Genomic DNA, 21,336 nt, shown 5'->3' on the forward strand with positions numbered 1-21,336 from the left:
TCCTCTCTCTCTGTTTTCACCTATATCTACCCCCGAATCATTCCTGAAGCTCCCCACGCCCCCCTTTTGCTTGCCACTTACGTGTGTTGTGTTTTTTTTTAGTTTTGACGAATTACTTGGGCTGCTCTTTTCACGTTTGGAGCGTCAGAACACCACCTTCCGGAACAGTGTTGTGCCTGCTGAAAGATTGCTTGTTACATTACGGTAAGTGTGATATATTTTGTGAAAAGTCATGTATTTTTTTTCTCCATAGTTAGCAATACAGTGAATGCAGACAGATATGATGGCAAAGTTGACTTCAAAAAAAGTTTTTATTTTTTTTTTATTTTGTTGCATGTAACAAGAACAAAGGAACAAAATCCAGAAACATTAGGTAAAAAAAGACAACTTAGGTCAACGTGGCAATACAGTGGCAAGTGTACTATAGATCCAAAAAATTTGGTGAACTCTCCAGATCAAGTGGTGTTGAAGAGCCTGAGGGTGTATGATCCAAGGTGTTGGGATATAGCCATGGCACAAGCGGGGATGGAGTTCTATGTGATGGTCCACTTGGGGGCCTATATTGTGGATAGGGTGGAGGTATTTTTGGGGAAAATGCACTAGATTGTGATGGTGGTGGTGGTGGTCTGCTGGAGGGGAGGAAATGGGAAGAAGTGGAGACATCTGGTGTTCTAGTGTGGGGGGGGATTACAGAGGGAATTGGGGAAGGAATAGGATATGGGATTTGGGATCTAGGGGTCTCATGGATGCTCCGATATTGGTCAAAACTTGACGGATAAGGGTTTGTTGGAATGGCAGAATGACTGGGTGTGAAATGAGGGGACCATGGAGTGTCTTGCGGTAACTGTCGTGGTACAGAGAACGAATGTATACAGTTTTGTACCGCCATTCTCATGTCGAAATACCTTTCAGACGGGACCTCTTTGAGAAGAGGCACCAAGCTATGAGCAAATAATGTGTGAGGACATTTATGTGCATCTAGTTGCTGGCTGATGCCTGACATAATGTCCACTAAGTGCTTTGTCTGCTCGTCTTCCGCCTCAGCAGTTGCCCTGCTGACTCTCCTCCTGTGGGATGTAGAGCCTCGACTTTGAGGCCTGGTGGAAGGCGTGGAAACGTCCGTTTCCTCAAACTCCTGTTCTGGTTCTTGAGCGGATCCTGACTCATCCAAACTCTGTGACTCAACGTTAGGAATATTTGAACTACTATTCGAACATGCAAATGCGACGCCTTCTTCCTCATCAACTTGAGCTGCATGCTCCTCCTCCTCCCCTTCCTCCTGCACATTCTCCACCTCCTCCCAACTTGCTTGTGTGCTGCAATGACAAACATGAAACAACTTTTCATCATCCGCTCCAATATATAATTTGAATGATAGGTGGGGATTGGAAGGTGAGGGGGTTGGGGGTGGGGTGAAGAGGGAGGGGGAAGGAAGGATGGGTTAATAGTGAAAGAGAATTTGACAATAAACTTACTTCCGCATTTCTAGAACCGGTAGCAGAAAATCCAGACATCTGGCAAAGGCATAGGGACGCTTAGGGGGGGCACCGGATCCACTTCTCGCCTCACGTTCTAGTCTCTTGTACCTTTGCAGGGTATTCTTGAGGCTACGCCATCTTGTTCGTATTAGTAATTCTGTAAGAGAAAAACATGACTAATAATAACTTTCTGTTTTTTATTTCAGGTACCTTGGAACTGGTAATTCTTTTGCAAGCCTGCATTACGAGTTCAAATTGGGGAAATCCACTGTGAGCACAATTGTTCGTGATACCTGTATTGCCATCTGGGAGGTCCTAAGAGATGTGGTGATGAGAAAACCAACCAAAGAGGAGTGGATCTCTGTAGCTGATCTTTTTTGGCAACGCTGCAACTTCCCTAACTGTGTCGGTGCTATAGATGGCAAGCACATTAGGATTGTGAGACCAGTTGGTAGCGGCACCAAATATTTCAATTACAAAAAATATTTTTCTTTGGTTTTGCTGGCAGTGGCGGATGCAAACTACTCATTCACCTACATAGATGTTGGTTCATATGGGAGCAGTTCCGACTCCAGTATTTTTTCCCACTCCAGTTTTGGAAAAATGCTGCGTGAAAAAAGCCTGGACCTCCCACATGAACGACCACTGCCTGGAACATCTCAGCAAAGCCTCCCATTTGTTTTTGTTGGTGATGAGGCTTTTGCACTTTCGGAACACCTGCTTCGCCCGTATGCTAATCGCTCACTGACTGTTGAAAAGAGAGTGTTTAACTACAGGCTCACAAGAGCGCGCAGAGTTGTGGAGTGCAGTTTTGGTATTCTGGCAAATAAGTGGCGCTTTCTACACACGCCACTCACTCTAACCACGGATAACGCCATAATTGCCGTCAAAGCTGCCTGTGTACTCCACAACTTTGTTAGATCGCGAGATGGATACCTCTTCGAGGACTCCCTGATGGATGATATGGAAGGCGCAGAGTGGATCCACACCAGGGGAAACTACAGAGGGGCCAACATCAGGGAGAATTTCACTGACTACTTTATGAGTCCTGCTGGTCAAGTGCCATGGCAGCTTGATTCCATACAATAAAGAGTATTAATTAATTTTTACTGTACTTTGTTTCAATAAATACACTATTGTTCAAATGTTCAACATTGCGTAATGCATTTCTTTTCGTCTGTGGTTACATACTGAGCATGCATTGTCTTCCACAGGGCCCCCCATAGATCCCCATTTAAAACTTGGCCCCCCCACATAGATCCCCATTTAAAACTTGGCCCCCCCACATAGATCCCCATTTAAAACTTGGCCCCCCACATAGATCCCCATTTAAAACTTGGCCCCCCCACATAGATCCCCTTAAAACATGGCCCCCCACATTGATCCCCATTTAAAACTTGGCCCCCCCACATAGATCCCCATTTAAAACTTGGCCCCCCCACATAGATCCTCATTTAAAACTTGGCCCCCCCACATAGATCCCCTTAAAACATGGCCCCCCCACATAGATCCCCATTTAAAACTTGGCCCCCCCACATAGATCCCCATTTAAAACTTGGCCCCCCCACATAGATCCCCATTTAAAACTTGGCCCCCCCACATAGATCCCCTTAAACATGGCCCCCCCATAGGAGAATATATACACATACCTTTCTTTTTGCGCTCTTGAGTTGTGAATCCACTCCAGTCCTCATACAGGCTTGCACAAATTTCTTCCCACCCTCTTTTCTTCATAGCGTTGTTTTTGTACTCTGCAGTACGGCTGTCCCATATATATGGCCTGGAACGGACAAGCCTGATCAGCTCCTCATTGTCGATCCCAACACGTTTGGGTGCCATGTTGTTTGTTGATGAAGATGTTTGTGGATGTCACATGCAGGCTCGGGACAGGAAATAGGGGGGTGGAGCTGTCGGGACAAACTATACACATATTCGCACATATCGGAACTGTACATGCGAGTTCAGAGCGATTTACATTGATGTCTATGGAGACTAAATTCGCAACGCAGCACTGTAAACTCGCACAAGACCCTTTTTTTCATCGCATCACATTCGCATCTAGATCGCAACGCATAGATGTGAACGACCGTCACGAATGCAATGTATTTTTTAAGTGCATGCGATTGGAGACTTTTTAGAACGCAACGCATTCGCAGTACAAGCGCATCAGTGTGAACCGGCACTCAATAGATTTTTATTGAGTTTTACATAAGAAAGTATAAACATAACAAATAAAACAGAAAATTCAAGTTTTCAACATGTTCCAATGCATGTACACAAACATAAAAAAAGAGCAACAGATGAATGGTGCAGTATCAGACAATCAGAATTATCAGGAATATCAGGAGGTATTCAAAGCATTACAAGTTTTAAAGCGGTGTGACAAATGGTAGGAAGGTGGCACAACGTAGTATAATAATGATAATATATATATCCATGCTTGGTTGTAATACGGGAGTGGGAGTCCTAACTACCCTGGACCTAGAACCCTAAGGAACAATGTCACCAGGTCCGGTTTGAGGGAGCTCCCCCCCACCACTTGGGTCAGTAGGAAGGTACAATTATTTCAAGAGAGCCATAGTGCCTGATTCAGATAGGGCCAGCATTCCCAGGACTTTTGGAATTTCTTATATGACAGGGAGTTAATTGCTAGGGATTTCTCTAGGAGATGATTGTCATTCACGAGAGCGATTACCTCAGACAGATTAGGAGTAGTAGTAGATCTCCAATTGCGGAGAATCAGGGTCTTGGCTGCTAACAATATGTGGGTTACTATTTGTCTATGGTTGTGAGGGTAAAGATCGATGTTGATATTCATTATAGCCAATTCTGGATTTGGGGATGAAAGTACTCCTGTGCAGGAGGAGATACACCGGAAGATTTTATGCCAAAAGCTTGTGAGTGATGCGCATCCCCACAGAATATGATGTAAGGTACCCGTTTTGCCACATTCCCTCCAACACAGAGAGGATATTGTTGGTGCCATCTTGGCCAGCCTGTAGGGAGTGTAATACCATCTATTGACAATTTTAACTGTAGTTTCCCAGTGGTTAGTGCATTTAGAAAATTTGTATATAGAACGCAATGCTGTATGCCACTGTTTAAAAGTGAAAGTTATTTTCAGGTCTTTCTCCCATTTAAGCATATTTACCGTCTTCTGGGAGGATGTATCCTCTGATAGGATATTATAGAAGAGAGATATGCCTTTATTAACTGGGGGGTTTGTTATCAGGAAGTTCCATGTAGGTAAATTGACATGGGTAGAGGTTAGGAAGTGTTTTCCTAGAAGAAAAAGTATTTTTGATACAGTCAACGATGTGTCAGGCGGTAGTTTAAATTCTGTCATTATGTCTTCTCTACTCTTGGCACCTAAAGGTGACCGGAGTTGCGAGATGTGAGTTAGTCCCAGGTCATTCAATTTGGAGATGTTCAGGTTAGTGTAAATAGCCGTGAGGGTGGATAATGGTAGTTTGTTAATGTCAGAAGGTATCACTCTTGGTTCCATTTTATTGACCGTTCTCCAGACTTGGAGGGAAGCTTTAACCATAGATGGGAGCTTAGCTAAGTTCCATGGGATCCAAAGATCTCTCAGGAGCATAAGAATAAGGTTAGAGGTAGGTACTAGATGTTTTTCGATTTGTGACCAGAGGGGTGCATTGTCATGGGGGGTCCAATGTTTAAGCTGATCTAGTCTAGTGGCCCAGTAATAGGCGGAGATATCGGGTAGGCCCGCTCCTCCTAGGTATTTGTGGTTTGTGAGTATATTATATACAACTCTTGCTTTTTTACCCAGCCAAAGGAATTTCCTCAGTGTGGTAAAAGGGACTGGGAGGGCTCTGAATAAATAGAGAATTTGCGGTAAGATATTCATCTTAATCGCCGAGATTCTAGCCCCCCATGATAGGTTCAGGGTAGCTATCCTTTCTAATTCAGTTGTCAGTTTTTGTTTGAGGGGGCCTAGATTGTTCTTGACAAGGTCTGTGGTTTTGGAGGTGATAAAAATCCCTAAGTACGAGATCTTATCCGCTGTCCAGGGGAAGGGGCAGGTGTTGATTAAATTCCGTTTAGTTTCTGGGGATATTCCTAGGTCAAGGATCGTCGATTTTGGGGTATTAATTTTATAGAATGAAATTTTACTGAATTCAGTCAAAATTTGGTATGCAGTAGGTAATGAGATTTCGGGTTTTGTTAGCATTAATATAATGTCGTCAGTGAACAAATCTATCTTATGTTCATAACCGTCAGTGTTAAATCCATGAACATGTCTGTCAGAGCTTAGGGTTGCAGCAAGGGGTTCTATAATTAAATTGAAGACTGTTGGGGACAAGGGGCACCCCTGTCTTGTGCCATTGGATATGGTGATCGGTTTGGACAATGCACCTGAAGCAAAGACCCTGGCAGAAGGTTGTGAATAAAGAGCCATAATGGCAGAAAATATATTGCCTCGAAGGTTAAATTTTTGTAGGGTGGCCGTCATGTAATTACAGTTAACTCTGTCAAACGCCTTCTCTGCATCCAGGGAAAGGAGGAGAGAAGGCGCTTGACTTTTTTCGGCTATGTGTAGCACATCCACTATACGTCTAGTGGCGTCTGATGTTTGGCGGCCCGGTATGAATCCCATTTGGTCTTTTCCTATCAGGGAAGGAACCATCTCCTGTAGGCGCCCTGCAAGCATTTTGGCAAAAAATGTTATGTCTGTATTCAACCGAGATATAGGGCGGTAGTTGCCGGGAAGAGATGGATAATTCCCGGGTTTTGGTATGGTAACGATGTATGCTCCCAGCATCTCTGCAGGAAAACTCGGTTGTAGCTTTATTATAAACATCCAATAAATGCGGAATTAGAATATCACTGTATAATTTATAATATTCGCTCTGGAATCCGTCAGGTCCCGGGGATTTACCGTTGGGAAGTAAATGAATGTTTTTTTTAATTTCGTCTTGCGTGAATGGAGCATTAAGTGTAGACAGTTGGTGTTCAGTAAGGGATGGTAGTTCTATTTTGTCCAAGAAGGCAGATATTTCAGATATGGTCGGGTGTGGGTGGTGTTTTCTTGGTCAAGATTGTATAGTGAGCGATAGTAATTTGCAAATTAATTTGCTATATCTTGGGGATGGGAGAATATAGTGTTTGTCTGAGGGTTAGTCATGTGGGAGATTTTGGATTTGGTCTGTTTGGCTTTGATTCTGTTGGCTAGTGTTTTCCCTGGCCTGTTAGCGTGAGCGTAGTATGTTGTTGTATGTAGGGTATTACCTAGGGATGGATCGGGTACCACCTTGTGTTTTTGTTCTAGGGTGTTGATTTGGGACAGTAGATTGGAGAGTTTTTGGTTATATAATTTTTTTCATTTTGGAATTTTGTTGGATGCATATGCCCCTTATGAAAGCCTTATGCGCACCACATAAGGACCATGGGCTAGAGACCGAGTTCTTATTAAGGCTAAAGAATTCCTGCAGGTGCTGGGATACACACTTACCAACCTGTTCAGTCTGAAGGTTTCTGATATTACATCTCCATACTTGCCCGGCTAGTCTCGGAATTCCCTCATCAACAGTCCATTCTATTGCTGCATGGTCGGACCATGTAATATTTTTAATCTCTGCAGAGGAAGTTCTTCCCAGGAGGTGCCAGTCCACCAGAAAGAGGTCAATCCTAGAATAGGATTTATGACGTGCAGAGTAAAAGGTAAAGTCTCTTTGTTAAGCATGAAGGCACCTCCATGCGTCGTAGAGATGCTCACATTTAAGTAGGTCAAGCAGAGAAATCCTGCGGCCCATAGAGAAGTCTCCACATATGACTAGGTTTCCATATTTCTTCTTGGCAACAATTTTGAGAAGTCTACGTAGAAACCTGAGTTGATGCGTGTTTGGCGCATAGACTGAGACAAAGGTCATTGGCAGGTTATTGAAGTCTCCTGTAATGATCAAATACCGGCCTTCTGGGTCTGCACACTGTTCTTTCAGTTAAAGGTGATGGTATTTTTTATGGCAAAAAGGATTCCTTTCTTCTTAGCTGAGGACGTTGCTAGGAAAATGTTGAGAAAGTCCCTGTGGGAGCACTTTGGATGGTTTGCAGCCTGGAAGTGTGTCTCCTGGACTGAGAGGATGTCAGCGTTGCAAGATTTCACCTCCTTCCACATTGCAAATCTTTTAACCGGGTGGTTTAGCCCATTGGTGTTGATTGAAAGGCACTTGAAAGGCATTACGGTGGGTAGCTGGCTTCATTCAGGGGCGATGTGACGTAAGTAAAGTTGCTAGCCTGCTTAGTGGCTAGGAGAATTCTTAGAGAGAGAGGAATAGCAATATGGCTATTGTGTACAGGTTGTGCATTGGAAGAACAAAACAAAAACGAACAGGGATAAGGGGTATGAACCAATAAAAAAGGGGACCATAGTATAGGTCCGTGATTAACTGAAACAGTTAATAACCGTTCTGGGTGAGGGGCCATACGGATTTAGGAAGATCCATTGGCCTGGGGACCGTGATGATGAGGATGTGTGATAGGAAAACCATCTGCGTGGGTTTTTTTTTCCTGACCTCTTTCTGGATACCACATGCCACTCTTCGGATACATGAGAGGGGCCGGGGCCCCTGTGGTGGAGGTCCTCCGCAGGGAGGAGTATTCCCCATTTTTGGAGCAGGACAATGCCTTCTTCAAGCGCTGTGACTGTGGTGGAATTCCCATTGTAGGTGATGATCAGGGAAGCGGGGTACTTCCATTTTGTGATTCCTGAGAGCTTTAGTTATAGTTGCCAGGTTACGTTGTTTCTGTAGGGTGTGTCGTGAGAAGTCCGGCAAGATTTGCAGGCCCGCGAACTCTCCCGACAAGTCGTTGGTTTGGCAAGAAGCTGACATAATTTTTTCTTTCGTCTGAAAAAAGTGTATTCGCAGTAGGACGTCTCTAGGGATTTCTGCTGCCAAAAATGCAGGTTTTGGTAAGTGGTGAATTCTGCCAATGGCAAGTTCTGCAACAGACAGTGAGGGGACTAAGGCGGTAACAGACGAGTCGCATATTGGATTAGGTCAGGAGCTTGAATCGTTTCTGGGATACCCCGCAACTTGACGTTGTTGCGCCTGGACCTTTCCTCCAAGTCTGCCACTTTGTCCTTCAGCCAGGCAATATCTTCAGAGTGGTGGTTGTGAGCGTCCATCATAGCATTGAAGGACAAAACATGGTTCCCCAGTGATTATTCAACTGTATGAATTCTATTCCCCATGTTAGACATTTCCTGTCAAATCTGATGCATACAGGACATCATGTCCGCATGCATTGATGCTTTGAGTGAATACAGCATATTCTTCAAAGTGGTCTCTGAAGCACGTTGACCCCCAGTGGGGGATCAAAGGGATCTTGAGTGTGTGGCATTTTGCTCCTGTTGAAGCCTGTTTGCTGCAAGGTGTTACTGTCCATGCCATGCCACGGTTTGGCTGGAGAGTTAATCCTCTGTTTAGCTTTGGCAGGACTTTTGGAGGATGGTGAGATAGGAGAGGATGAGCCAGAGGAGCCCTCACTGTCTGGATTGCCCACTTTGTTGAGCGGATGGATGGATGGAGCTGTATTGCAGAGCTGTGATGAGCTGCCTATAGTGTGCTGTGTGGAGCCGCCGCCATTTTGGAGAGGTCCAGTACTTAAATGTGGCACAGAGTTACTCATTTTACCGAGTTTTGGTGAATCTCTCCTTCTTCTGGCCATGTATAGCGATGTCTCAGGGTGCTTATGGGTCAGTTTATGAGGCTGTCCTGCGAATGGTTTTTGCTGCGGGTGTCACGGTCCCTTCTGGCATGAAAACTAGAGGTCTATGTGGCCATCTGCAGCGCTGGTCATCACATCCCCCAGGCTGTAGATTCTACTATGGTGAGTGGACTTAGGGTTGTAGCTTACAGCCGGCCTGTGGGGACACCTTTGTGAGGGATGAGCGGTGTTTAACCGCTTGCCGACTGCGCACAGTATATTTACTGCGGCAGTCGGCCCCGGCCAGGCAGAGTGACGTAGGTCTACGTCGCTCGCCTGTCACTCCTTCCAGAGCCAATAGCGGGCGGGCGCGCGCCCGCCGAGGCGCGCGCCCGCCTCGGCTCGTTCACGGAGGAGTGCGGGAGTGTGACTGGCGGACCCGATGTCCGCCGGTCACACTACGATCGCCGCTACAGCGGGAGAAAGACAGAGCGGCTTGTGTAAACAAGCCACCTGTCAGTTCTCCCTGTGTAAAAGTGAAGATCAAACAGTTCTACTATGTAGAACTGTTGATCTTTGTTTTTACACTAGTAGCCATGTCCCTACACAGTTAGAATCACGCCCCTAGGACACACTTAACCCCTCCCTGTCCAATACTGTTAACCCCTTCCCTGCCAGTGTCATTTTTGCAGTAACAGTGCATATATATAGCACTGATTACTGCAGTAATGTCACTGGTACCCCCAAAAGTGTCAAAAATGTCAGTCAAGGGTCCGATCTGTCCGCCGCAATGTCGCAGTACCGCAAAAAAAATCGCAGATCGCCGCCATTACTCGTTAAAAAAAAAAACACCAAAAATGACAAAAATCTTTCCCTTTGTTAGTAAACGCGATAACTTCTGCGCAAACCAATCAAAATACGCTTTTTGCGATTTTTTTTACCAAACATAGGTAGCGTAAAACAAATTGGCCGAAAATTTTAAAAAATTTTGATTTTTACATTTTTTTTTGGGGGAATTTCATATAAAAAAAAGTGAAAAATATTGTTGTTTTTGCAAAAATTACGCTCTTTTTTTGTTTATAGCGCGTGATCAAAAAATCGCACAGGTGATCAAATACCACCAAAAGAAAGCTCTGTTTGTGGGAAAAAAAGGACGTGAAATTCGTTTAGGTACAGCGTCGCACGACCGCGCGATTGTCCGTTAAAGTCACGCAGTAAAAAATCGCAAAATAACCCCTGGTCTTTTAGCAGGAAAATCCTCCGGTGGTAAAGTGGTTAAACAGAAGATGGCCTTACCGAGTCGACGATCGCGGCCGGGTGCCGCCGTAGGAAAGTAGGAAAGTAGGAAAGTCTGCGGCTTCTGGCTGTGACTAGGCCGCAATCGTAACTCCGCTCCCGGTGGCCCGTTTTCTGCGATTTATGGCTTGTTAGATCCCTCAGGGTGTAGGGAAGCTTGCTGTACCAGCGATGATCCTCTAGCTTTAGTGTAATCCGAGGATTGTGAGGGATTCGATTTGGGACCGGCGGAGCTTCCTCCCGCACGTCCGCCTCGGTTCACATCCGGCCACGCCCCCCCAAATCTGGGACAAATCGACATGCGTTTGGATGTGTTTCTCTTAAATGACAAATGCATCAAGCAAGATGTATGTTACCAGCCTCATACATATACATATTACTTAGTGTGTATATACCCAAAATTAAAGTGTTAACTTTAATGGAAGAACCCCAAAGCCACCAATCAGTGTTCATGTTGTACTGGTCTGCCTTTAGTGATGTAAATTCTAATTGGCTCTGCATATAAGGATACATGCAAAACCAAAGAAATTCTAGCGCTGAAGCTGTGGCAGTCTCAATAGATGATTGATAATAACTCCACGTGTGGTGCTGCTAATAAAGGTGCTGAACCAGCACAAAAGTACACAGAAGGACTTTGACAAGGCGGTACTTCCGTGAAACATGTCTCTATGGCAACTGGGCATTGTTTGCGAGTCAAGCTGGGTCTGAATTCCTATTTCATCACATCCAATAGTGACGTCCTTCCGGTTTCCGGCTGCACGCATCCATCCCGCTCTGCTGAGCTCTGCAGCATAGGAGGTAGAAGGAAGAAGTGTTAGTGCACACCGGCTGGTTCGGTGTGCTCCCCTCCCCTCTCGCTGCACAATCAACCAGCTCAAGCTTTCTCCATCAGAGAGCGGACCCACTCCAGCGGTGATGCTTGGTGTACACCCCTCATCCATCAGGGACTTCACATACCGGTTGGATTTTTATTCTCAACTATCAATTTTCAATAAACTATATTGGTAAATGTTGGCTGTGGTTCCCCTATATCCACTGAGGCTAGCGCTGATCTCCTTGTTTTCTATATAAGGATACATAAATTCTTTATTTAATAAGCAGAGTATGACATCAGTATATTTTTAGCATGCAAACTGAATTTGCAAATTTATCCTGGAACAAGCCTGTATGTGTAAATTATGTGATATGATACCAGTGACTCTAGATGCTCACCTGTGCCAATTTAAATTTGTCTGGATGTAATTTTCCCGGAAAAGTTCAGCAAAACTGTAGATAGCAAAAATTATGCTATGGAATCACAGTGTTCAGCCTTGTCTGAGGTATATTTATTGAGTTGCTTATTTTGCCTTTTCAGAATTTTGAATTATTGAAGAGTAGATGGAGGAAACAAATGAAGTGAATGTGTGAAATCATTCACCTGAACGTGTTTCACACAGCCACAGGGCAGCAGCAACTCACACTTTTAGAAGCAGTAGTTGCAGTGTAATAAATTATTACACTGCAACTACTGGTTAAACAATTGCGAGCTGCTGCCCTGTGGATGTGTGAAACAATACGTGCAGGTGAATGATTTCACATCTTCACTTCATTTGTTTCCTCTGCCAGTTTGCAGATAAGCAAAGCAGCGGTAATAAAGACGTACAGGTGGAGGTGGGTGTTATATTATTAAAAGAATGAACACATATTTGAATGTATTTTACATTTACTTCATTTGTTGCAAAGAAGAACGCCATCCAGGTCCTAGTATCAATGAAACCGCTCACACTGAACAGGGAGTTGGTAGAACCATATGGGAAACTCTTGGGAGACTAGTTGCCCATTAGGTCCCCAACAGTGGTGGATTCTAAAGCCACTATTGGATTGAATAATGGCTAGTCCACCCACTGTCATGTGCTTTCAGTCAAAGCATTTCAGACCCTACTTCTGAAAATGTTATTTGGGTGCTTGTTTCTGGAATCAATATAACAGAAAAGACAACGTGCAACAAGTGAAGTCAGAACTGCATGCTTGCATCAAGTCAGCATGCATCAAGTCAGCAAACCAGAAAGTACTGAGGCCACTGTGTAACAGGCAGACAACTAGCATTTTCAAAAGATGACAGTCTACATTTTCCTCTCATTACAGATCTCATTTTAGAAAAGAAAACCCAGCTAACCTCTAAATTAGACAGGCTGATTTTTAAACTCAACTTGATACTGATATTTTGGTTCTAGGTTGATGACAGAGGGTTGAATTACTCACCATTGTTTCTCTCTCTCAGGGACTTTGGCAACTAGATCCCTTAATATGCGGTCCTGAATTTTTTTACCTGTTGCAGCCATCACAACATGCTAAGCAATGGGAATCCAACTCCACTTGGTGCATGAGTCGGTATGAAGCCTTATGGCACAGATGTCAGCAAGCAAGGGGTGTAAACTTTCTGCATCAAGGCACCTTCACATATTGAATAGCTCACTAATTTAAAAGTGAGATTCACATGCATTTCTGATTTTCGTGCATAGGGCAACCCATTCACTTGAACGGCTGTCCTAGAAGGATTCATCACGCGAAATTTGTTTAGGGACCAAATTCTGGTCCAAGTTAGGTGTGATTTTAACCACTTCCCGACCGGACCATAGCCGAATAACGGCTACAGCGCGGTCAGCTTAATCAGGAAGGGGGTACTATGACGTCCTCCTAGAATCGCGCTTCCCGTGTGTCCACTGGGGCATGCAAACGGGAGTGTCCAAGCTCGCCGGGGACCCGGCGCATCACGGATCGTGGTAAAGGGTCAATGACAGTGGTTTCTTTGTCAACAAACATGTCCGGTTCATTTCTCTCCTCGCACACTGTACACAAAAATCGGTAGTGTGCAAGGTGAGGAGAGAACCTGCAGCTGCACCCATCCTCTGCCTCCTATAAACCTCATCCATGCCACATCTGTGCAGGGCCAGACTGGCCTACCGGGATACTGGGAAAAATCCCAGTAGGCGGCCTGGCCTGGGGCCTCTTTGGGCTGTGGGTGGCTGCAGCAGTGCCCATGACCGATCCTGGGCTGGTGGCCGGGTACACAGCACAGCGGGTGCGCCGTGATCTCCGGCAGAGGGGAGGGGCGTCAAAGTCCTCTTCTCCCTCTTCCTCTCCTTGTGTACGATGCTTGAGTCAGAAATGTAAGAAAGTCCCGCCTCCTAGACCAGGTCCTGTGATAGGCGGAACACTGATCCAATGCTGTGAAAATGAATCAGTGTGACGTGTATCATAGGAGTCGTCCAAGAGGCGGGGCTTTGTTACAGTGGCACTGCAGCCCAGGCAAATCAAATCCAAGCTCCCTGACCCTGTAAGAAATTGCTGATGTGTGTGATCCAGGCACTTGTAGGCTGCATTTGGTGGGCACAGATTTGGCTGCATTTGGATTTGGTGGGCACAGATTTGGCTGCATTTGGTGGGCACAGATTCGGCTGCATTTGGTGGGCACAGGTTAGGCTGCATTTGGTGGGCACAAGTTAGGCTGCATTTGGTGGGCATGGATTAGGCTGCATTTGGTGGGCACAGGTTAGGCTGCATTTGGTGGACACGAATTTGGCTGCATTTGATGGGCACAGATTAGGCTGCATTTGGTGGGCTCTGATTAGGCTACACTTGGTGGGCTCTGATTAGACTACATTTGGTGGTCTCTGATTAGACTACATTTGGTGGGCACAGATTAGGCTGCATTTGGTGGGCACGGATTAGGCCTGCAATTGGTGGGCACTGATTAGGCTGCATTTGGTGGGCACTGATTAGGCTGCTCTGGTGGGCACTGGTGAGGCTGCATTGATCTCTTGTATCATGTCTGCAGTCTCTGACCATCTCTTGTATCATGTCTGCAGTCTCTGACCATCTCTTGTATCATGTCTGCTGCCTCTGACCCTCTCTTTTATCATGTCTGCTGCCTCTGACCATCTCTTTTATCATGTCTGCTGCCTCTGACCATCTCTTTTACCATGTCTGCTGCCTCTGACCATCTCTTTTACCATGTCTGCTGCCTCTGACCATCTCTTTTATCATGTCTGCTGCCTCTGACCATCTCTTGTATCATGTCTGCTGCCTCTGACCATCTCTTGTATCATGTCTGCCGTCTCTGATCAACTCTTGTATCATGTCTGCCGCCTCTGACCATCTCTTGTATCATGTCTGCTGCCTCTGACCATCTCTTGTATCATGTCTGCAGTCTCTGATCATCTCTTGTATCATGTCTGCTGCCTCTGACCCTCTCTTTTATCATGTCTGCTGCCTCTGACCATCTCTTGGATCACGTCTGCTGCCTCTGACCATCTCTTGTATCACGTCTGCAGTCTCTGACCATCTCTTGTATCACGTCTGCAGTCTCTGACCATCTCTTGTATCATGTCTGCTGTCTCTGATCATCTTATGTATCATGTGCTCAGTCTCTAACCATCTTTTGTATCATGTCTGCAGCCTCTGACTAGCTCTTGTCTTTTATAATGTCTGCAGTCTCTGATGGGGGGAGTCTGGAGAGGAGTCAAGAGTTGGAGTGCCGCTGGGATGGGGGTCATAGGAGAAGTCAGAGGTATGTGGACTGTGGAGAGGAGACTATAGGATAAAACCAGAGCCACCAAGCTGGAGCCGACTGACTGAGCCCTGCATGGTGCACCTGAGAGGAGGTCAGGGACAGCACCACCAGGCCAGTCTGAGAGAGGGGGGGTCAGTGATGTAAGAGGGGAGTGAATACAATAATGTATGAGGGCATTGATATAAAGGCTCCACTTATATCAGTACTCCCCCCCCCCCCAACACACACATTCCCAGAGTTCCTGGGGTCCCCCTTGATTGCTCCACTTTCACCACTTTTAACCTGAATTTTCTTATATATATATACATATAAAATGAAGGCCAATGTGCTTTCATATCTGTCTTATCTATATATAATACACTCTCCAAATGTGCTTTAAAATGCATGGTTTTCTCTTTTATGAACAAGAAAATAATGACGTTATGCTGTTGGGGTGGTATAATAATTCTATGGGGCTGGTATGAAATTATTTCCAGGGCTGAATTTTATTCCCAGTCCGGCCCTGCATCTGTGCCTACCTATGCCACCTCAGTGCTAAGTCGTGGCTCATCAATGCCACATTAGTACTCAGACATGCCACGTCAGTGCTCATTCATGCCACATCCATGCCACGTCAGTGGTCCTCAATGCCACGGCAGTGGTCATCTGTGCCACATTCATGCCACGTCAGTGCTCATCTGTTCCTCAACCGTGCCACATCAGTGGTCATCTATTTCTCATCCATGCCAGGTCAGTGCTCATCCGTGTCACATCAGTGCTCATCCGTGCCACATCCCTTCCACGTCAGTGCTCATCCGTGCCACATCCATGCCACGTCAGTGCTCATCCGTGCCACATCCATGCCACGTCAGTGCTCATCCGTGCCACATCCATGTCACATCAGTGCTCATCCGTGCCACATCCATGTCAGGTCAGTGCTCACCTGTGCAACATCCATACCACATCACTGCCCATCTATGCCACAGCCATGCCACATCAGTGATCAATGCCACATCTGTGTTCCTCAATGCCACGTCAGTGGTCATCTGTGCCACATCCATGCCACGTCAGTGCTCATCCGTGCCACATTAAAGCCACATCCATGCCACGTCAGTGCTTATCCATGCTACATCAGTGCTCATCCGTGCTACATCCATTCCACATCAGTGCTCATCTGTGCCACATCCATGCCATGTCAGTGCCCATCCATGCTACATCGGTGCTCCTCAATGCCACATTAGTGCTCATCCGTGCCACATCCATGTCACATCAGTAGGGCTGCAACTAACGATTATTTTTATAATCGATTAGTTGCCAGATTCATTGTTTTTCAATTAATCGACTAATTGGATAAAAACTTAAAAAAAAAAAAAAGAAAGGTTGGTGTATAATTTAGTTAATATTCTTGAATATCTATATGCAGTGGTAAATATAAATATCCATCTATATAGTTGGATATTTAAGCCACTCTGAGACAGATATATGTACAGTATTATTAGAGGTTTAAACATGGTACATATCAAAATCAGAGATCAATATTTTTAAAAGACCTCAAACACTGTTTTGCAAATTTTGAGACCGTATTGGTATATAATATTTATGATAGACTCCATTATTATTGGTAGGTAGCTTGATACAAGCTCCCTGCCCCTGCTGTCACTTATGCTGGCCATACACAAACAATTTTTTTAGAACATTTTTAAAAACATTTATCCGATTTTCTAACCATTAGTGGGGTCTAATCGGTGTTCATTGTCAACCACAGTGACAGGAAAATTTGAAGGAGCAGAATAGAAAACTTTTCGATGAAACAAATCTTCAAATAGTGTATGTGGCTTTTGCTCAGAAGTATATTCATTTTAAAATTGAATGTTAAAAGCAAGTGGAATTTTCAAACAACACTCGTCCATTCAATGAATATACAAATAGTTTTTGTACAAATATAGATGCAAATATTGTTGTCCAAAAATCCAATACATGTATGGGCAGCATAAGACATTTAGTAGCAGCAGCATGCTTTTTTTTTTTTCACCTGTCATGATGGGGGTTAAAAAAAAAAAATAGCCCTTTATAGTAAAAAACAGCAGATATCGCTACTGTAATATAATTATAATTTCTACTGTGAAACAGTGAAAGTATTATATCTTGTATCATGTGTATGTATATAAAATAAATATGCCCAGAAGTCGGAAATGCAGGATATTTTAACTGGGAGTCAGACGTGAAGCTATATGAAGGGTGGAGGGGGGAAAATAAAATTTTTATTTTAAAGTAGTACTAAAAGCTGAGGCTTTTTTTTTCATGAATATAATCATTTTAAATATAATGCACAATACTAGTAAACTTTTACTTGAAATGTAATTGTAATGCCTTATATCACCTCTAGTCTATCGGCCTCCACCTTCTCTGGGTTCAGATGCTCATCTTTCCAACACAGAGCCCTTAGTCCCCGTTCACACTAAGGCGACCTGTGAGGCGACCTGGTCGCCTCACAGGTCGCCTTCCATAGGGAAGCTGCGGACCCGTTCTAATAGGAGCGACACAAGTCGCTCCGACTTAGAAAAAGGGTCCGGAGCTTCTTTGGGGCGACCTGGAGGCGACCGTAATAGACTTCAATGTTGTGAAGTCCGTGCCGGCCGCTCCGAGGTCGCGGCTCTCTGCTCGCACCGCGACCTCGGAGGTCGCCCTGGGAAGTAACGTCGCTTGTATGTGAACGGGGCCTTAAAGTGATTGTAAACATTGGATTTATTTATTTATTTTTTTAACACCAATCTTATCATACTCATCCTCTCTGTGTAATGATTTTGCACAGAACAGCACTGATTCTCCTCTTCTGCCCCCCCCCCCCCCCACTGCACTTCTGGCCCCTCCTGCCTTTAAAGTGCCCCTAAAGGAAGCAGCAAAGTATAGTAATGTACAGAGTGTTCCTATAGCAAGGTAAAAAAAAAACCTCTGCCTTTAGACTCACTTGGTTCCTTCTCTTGCCCAGGATTACATTTCCCATGAGGCATTGCTCCTCACACATTCACAAGTTCCCTGCCATCTACATACATGTATGGAGGGTGTACTGAGCTGTATTTGCGTTGAACTGTATTTTCTGATATGTAAACAAATAATGCATTCTGTATGTGGGACAACTAATCGGCTGACCGATTAATCGATTACGAAAATAGTTGACAACTATTTTCATAATCGATTAATCGATGAGTTGTTTCAGCCCTACACATCAGTGCTCATTCGTGCCACATCAGTGGTCATCTGTGCCCCATCCATGCCAAGCCAGTGCTCATCCGTGCCACATCAGTGGTCATCTGTGCCACCTTCATGCCACGTCAGTGCTCATCCGTGGCACATCTATGCTCATCTGTTCCTTATCCGTGCCACATCCATACCACATCAGTGGTCATCTATTCCTCATCCATGCCACGTCCGTGCTCATCAGTGCCACATCATTGCTTATCCATGCCACGTCAGTGCTCATCCGTGCCCTACAGTGCCTCACAAAATTGTAATGGGAAGTCAGGAAATGACAGTGCTCCTTGCATGCTGGGCTTCTATATGTGGTCATGTGGGGTGTCATCTTTGCTATGTGCCTCCTAGATTATGTGTTGGGGTGTTTGCTTTCCAAAATGGGGTCATTTTGTGGGTGTTTCCATTGTCCTGGTGCTTCAGGGCCTTCAAAAATGTGATAGGTTGTCAGGAAATTGTGTGTACTTTTTGCTCCTAGAACACCTGGAGGTGCTACTTGGATGTTGGACCTCTGTATGTGGTCAGGCTATGGAAAAGTCCCACACATGTGGTATCGCCATACTCCGGAGTAGCAGAATGTATTTTGGGGTGTAGTTGCAAGTATGCCAATAAAGTGTGTGAGAAATAACTTTGTAATGTGACCATTTTGTGAAAAACTAAAATCTTTATTTTGCAAAGAATTGTGGAAAAAAATTACAACTTCAAAAAACTCACCATGCCTCTTCCTAAATACCTTAGAATGTCTACTTTCCAAAAAGGGGTCATTTGGGGGGTATTTGTACTTTACTGGCTTGGTAGGGTCTCAATAATTTAGAATGGTCGGCAGTACATCAGGTGTGATCAATTTTCAATAATTGGCACCATAGCTTGTAGACTCTATAACCTTCACAAAGACCAAAAAAAGTATACTTATTTGGGTTATTTTTTACTAAAGCTATATAGCGGTATACATTTTGACCAAAATTCATGAAGAAAAATTACTAAATTTGCAAATTTTAAAACTGAAACTAAGAAAAATGCTTTTTTTTTTTTTTACAAAACTTTCGGTCTTTTTTCATTTATAGCGTAAAAAATAAAAAAACCCAATGATGATTAAATACCACCAAATACCACCAAAAGTGTGAAATAAATATTTGTGTGAAATAAAGGACGAATATTTCATATAGGTACAGTGTTGTACGACTGAGTAATTGTTATTCAAAATGTGAGAGCACTGAAAGCTGAAAATTGGTCTGGTTAGGAAGGGGGTTTAAGTGCCCAGTGGGTAAGTGGTTAAATGCACGTTTTGTCGCATTACAAAATTGCACCATGTTTGGGGTGTCGTTCAGGATGAATGGAACCCAAACATGCAATCTTGCTGCGACTTAAATTCCTAAGCACCCAAATGTGAATGATGATCTGACTGACACAATTCAAGACTGCAAATGTCATTGCTAATCATTTGAAGGGGCTGGTAGGGGTCATTGTTTATGGTAAGATTGTCTTGATCTTGCCCCAAGTCAAGGACTGGGCATATAGGGATGCAGCAAGGATAAGATACACACACATTATTGCAAGTGGATAATTGAATAATTACCTGTGGCCTACTCAATACTTATTGAGGGTTACGTCTACTGTGGCGCAGAAACTGAAAAAATATGTTTAAATTGTATTTGCACTTTTGTAAAATCCCACTATGTTTGTGATGTCTTTCTATTCACACAGCTTAGATTTTTTTTTTCCAGATTTCTTTCAGATATTTATATGGAGATGGTGTCATGGCTAACTACAAGCATTTATCAGCTAGCACAACCTGATCTGCCCCAATAGCTGGGCTGGGGACAGGCTGATTTCAGTTCCTATTAGCATACAATGGAGAAGCCCAGTTCCTAAACCTTTAACCATTTAAGACAGATAGGGGTTGATTTACTGAACTTGCAGAGTGGAAAATCTGGCACAGCTCTGCATAGAAATCAATCAGCTTCAGGGTTTTTTTTTTCTTTTTTTTCAAAGCCTTAAGGGCCGTACACACTTGACGAAAATCGGACGAAATATCCTCTGATTTTTCTCTGTCTTCTCAGCGTTCACTACCATTTTTAGTTGACAGTGCATAAATGTTCACGAAATTTCTCGTCCGATTTTTTTTGGGACATTTGTTCTTAGACTTCCGGGTTGTCAGTAACTTCAGATCATGCGCGGTCTTTCGTATCCGATTTTTCACGGACGTACTGCATACAAATTAAACGAAAATCTGGGGACGGACGAAAAAAATTTTGCCAGTATTTTTTGGCAGATCTGAACAGTCACACCATGCATCTCTATGGGGCATCGGAGGTCAGCAGAGACATGTCTGCTGACATCCGATCCGTCAAATCTGGAAGGATGGAAGCCCTATTTTCCATCCGTCCAGCGGATCGGATCCGATGAGAACGGACAGATGGTCCGTTCCCACCCGATTCCCCCATAGAGATGCATGGGGACCTGACAGCTGTGTCTCTGCACACAGCACGAACAGCTGTCACCCTCCTGCTCAGCGGGGGATCGGCGGATCAATCCTCCGCTGAGAAAAATGTCTGATGGACTCCTATGTGTGAAAGAGCCCTTACTGAACAAGCTGAAGTTAGAAGCTGGTTGGCTACTGTGCACAGCTGCACCAGATTTTGCACTAGTCTACGTCTAAAGCAGCTGTGCACAATATAAAAAACAAATGTTCAAATCATATAAAAGAAAACAGCGCTAAACAGAACTAACCCCCATCAAAAAAAAAAAAAAGAAAAAAAAAAAGTTGCAAATAAACCAACCAACTTTAGATTTAATTGTACTTACAATGTGTGCTAATCAAAATAACTAAATCAATGTGAAATACATACATGAATCTCCAATGAATTATTATAACAAAACTCATATTACAATACCAATTAAGTGCCGAAGATCGTGCACAATATAATCAAGTACACCTGAATCGTGTAAATTAAAGTGATTGTTTTTAGAAAAAAATGAGACTTTACAAATGTTATACTTACCTGCTCTGTTCAGTTGGTTTTGCACAGAGTGGCCCGAATCCTCCTCTTCCCAGGTCTCTCTTCTGTGCTCCTGGCTTCTCCCTCCTGCTCCAGCTTGCTATGGGGGCAC

The 21,336-nt window shown here is 44.2% G+C and overlaps 1 protein-coding gene across 1 annotated transcript; it reads left to right on the forward strand.

Moving 5' to 3' along the window:
• Positions 1 to 1,808: 1,808 nt before the first annotated feature.
• LOC309548160 (uncharacterized protein) lies at positions 1,809 to 12,257 on the forward strand (the record flags this gene model as incomplete). The annotated part of the gene is made up of 2 exons (XM_082248123.1): positions 1,809 to 2,378; positions 12,168 to 12,257. The coding sequence occupies 2 exons, from the start codon at positions 1,809 to 1,811 to the stop codon at positions 12,255 to 12,257; spliced, it is 660 nt and encodes a 219-aa protein (XP_082104249.1).
• Positions 12,258 to 21,336: the final 9,079 nt, after the last annotated feature.

Source organism: Pelophylax lessonae (genome assembly GCF_965119305.1).
Source record: "Pelophylax lessonae genome assembly, chromosome: 2".
Classification (NCBI taxonomy): Eukaryota; Metazoa; Chordata; class Amphibia; order Anura; family Ranidae; genus Pelophylax; species Pelophylax lessonae.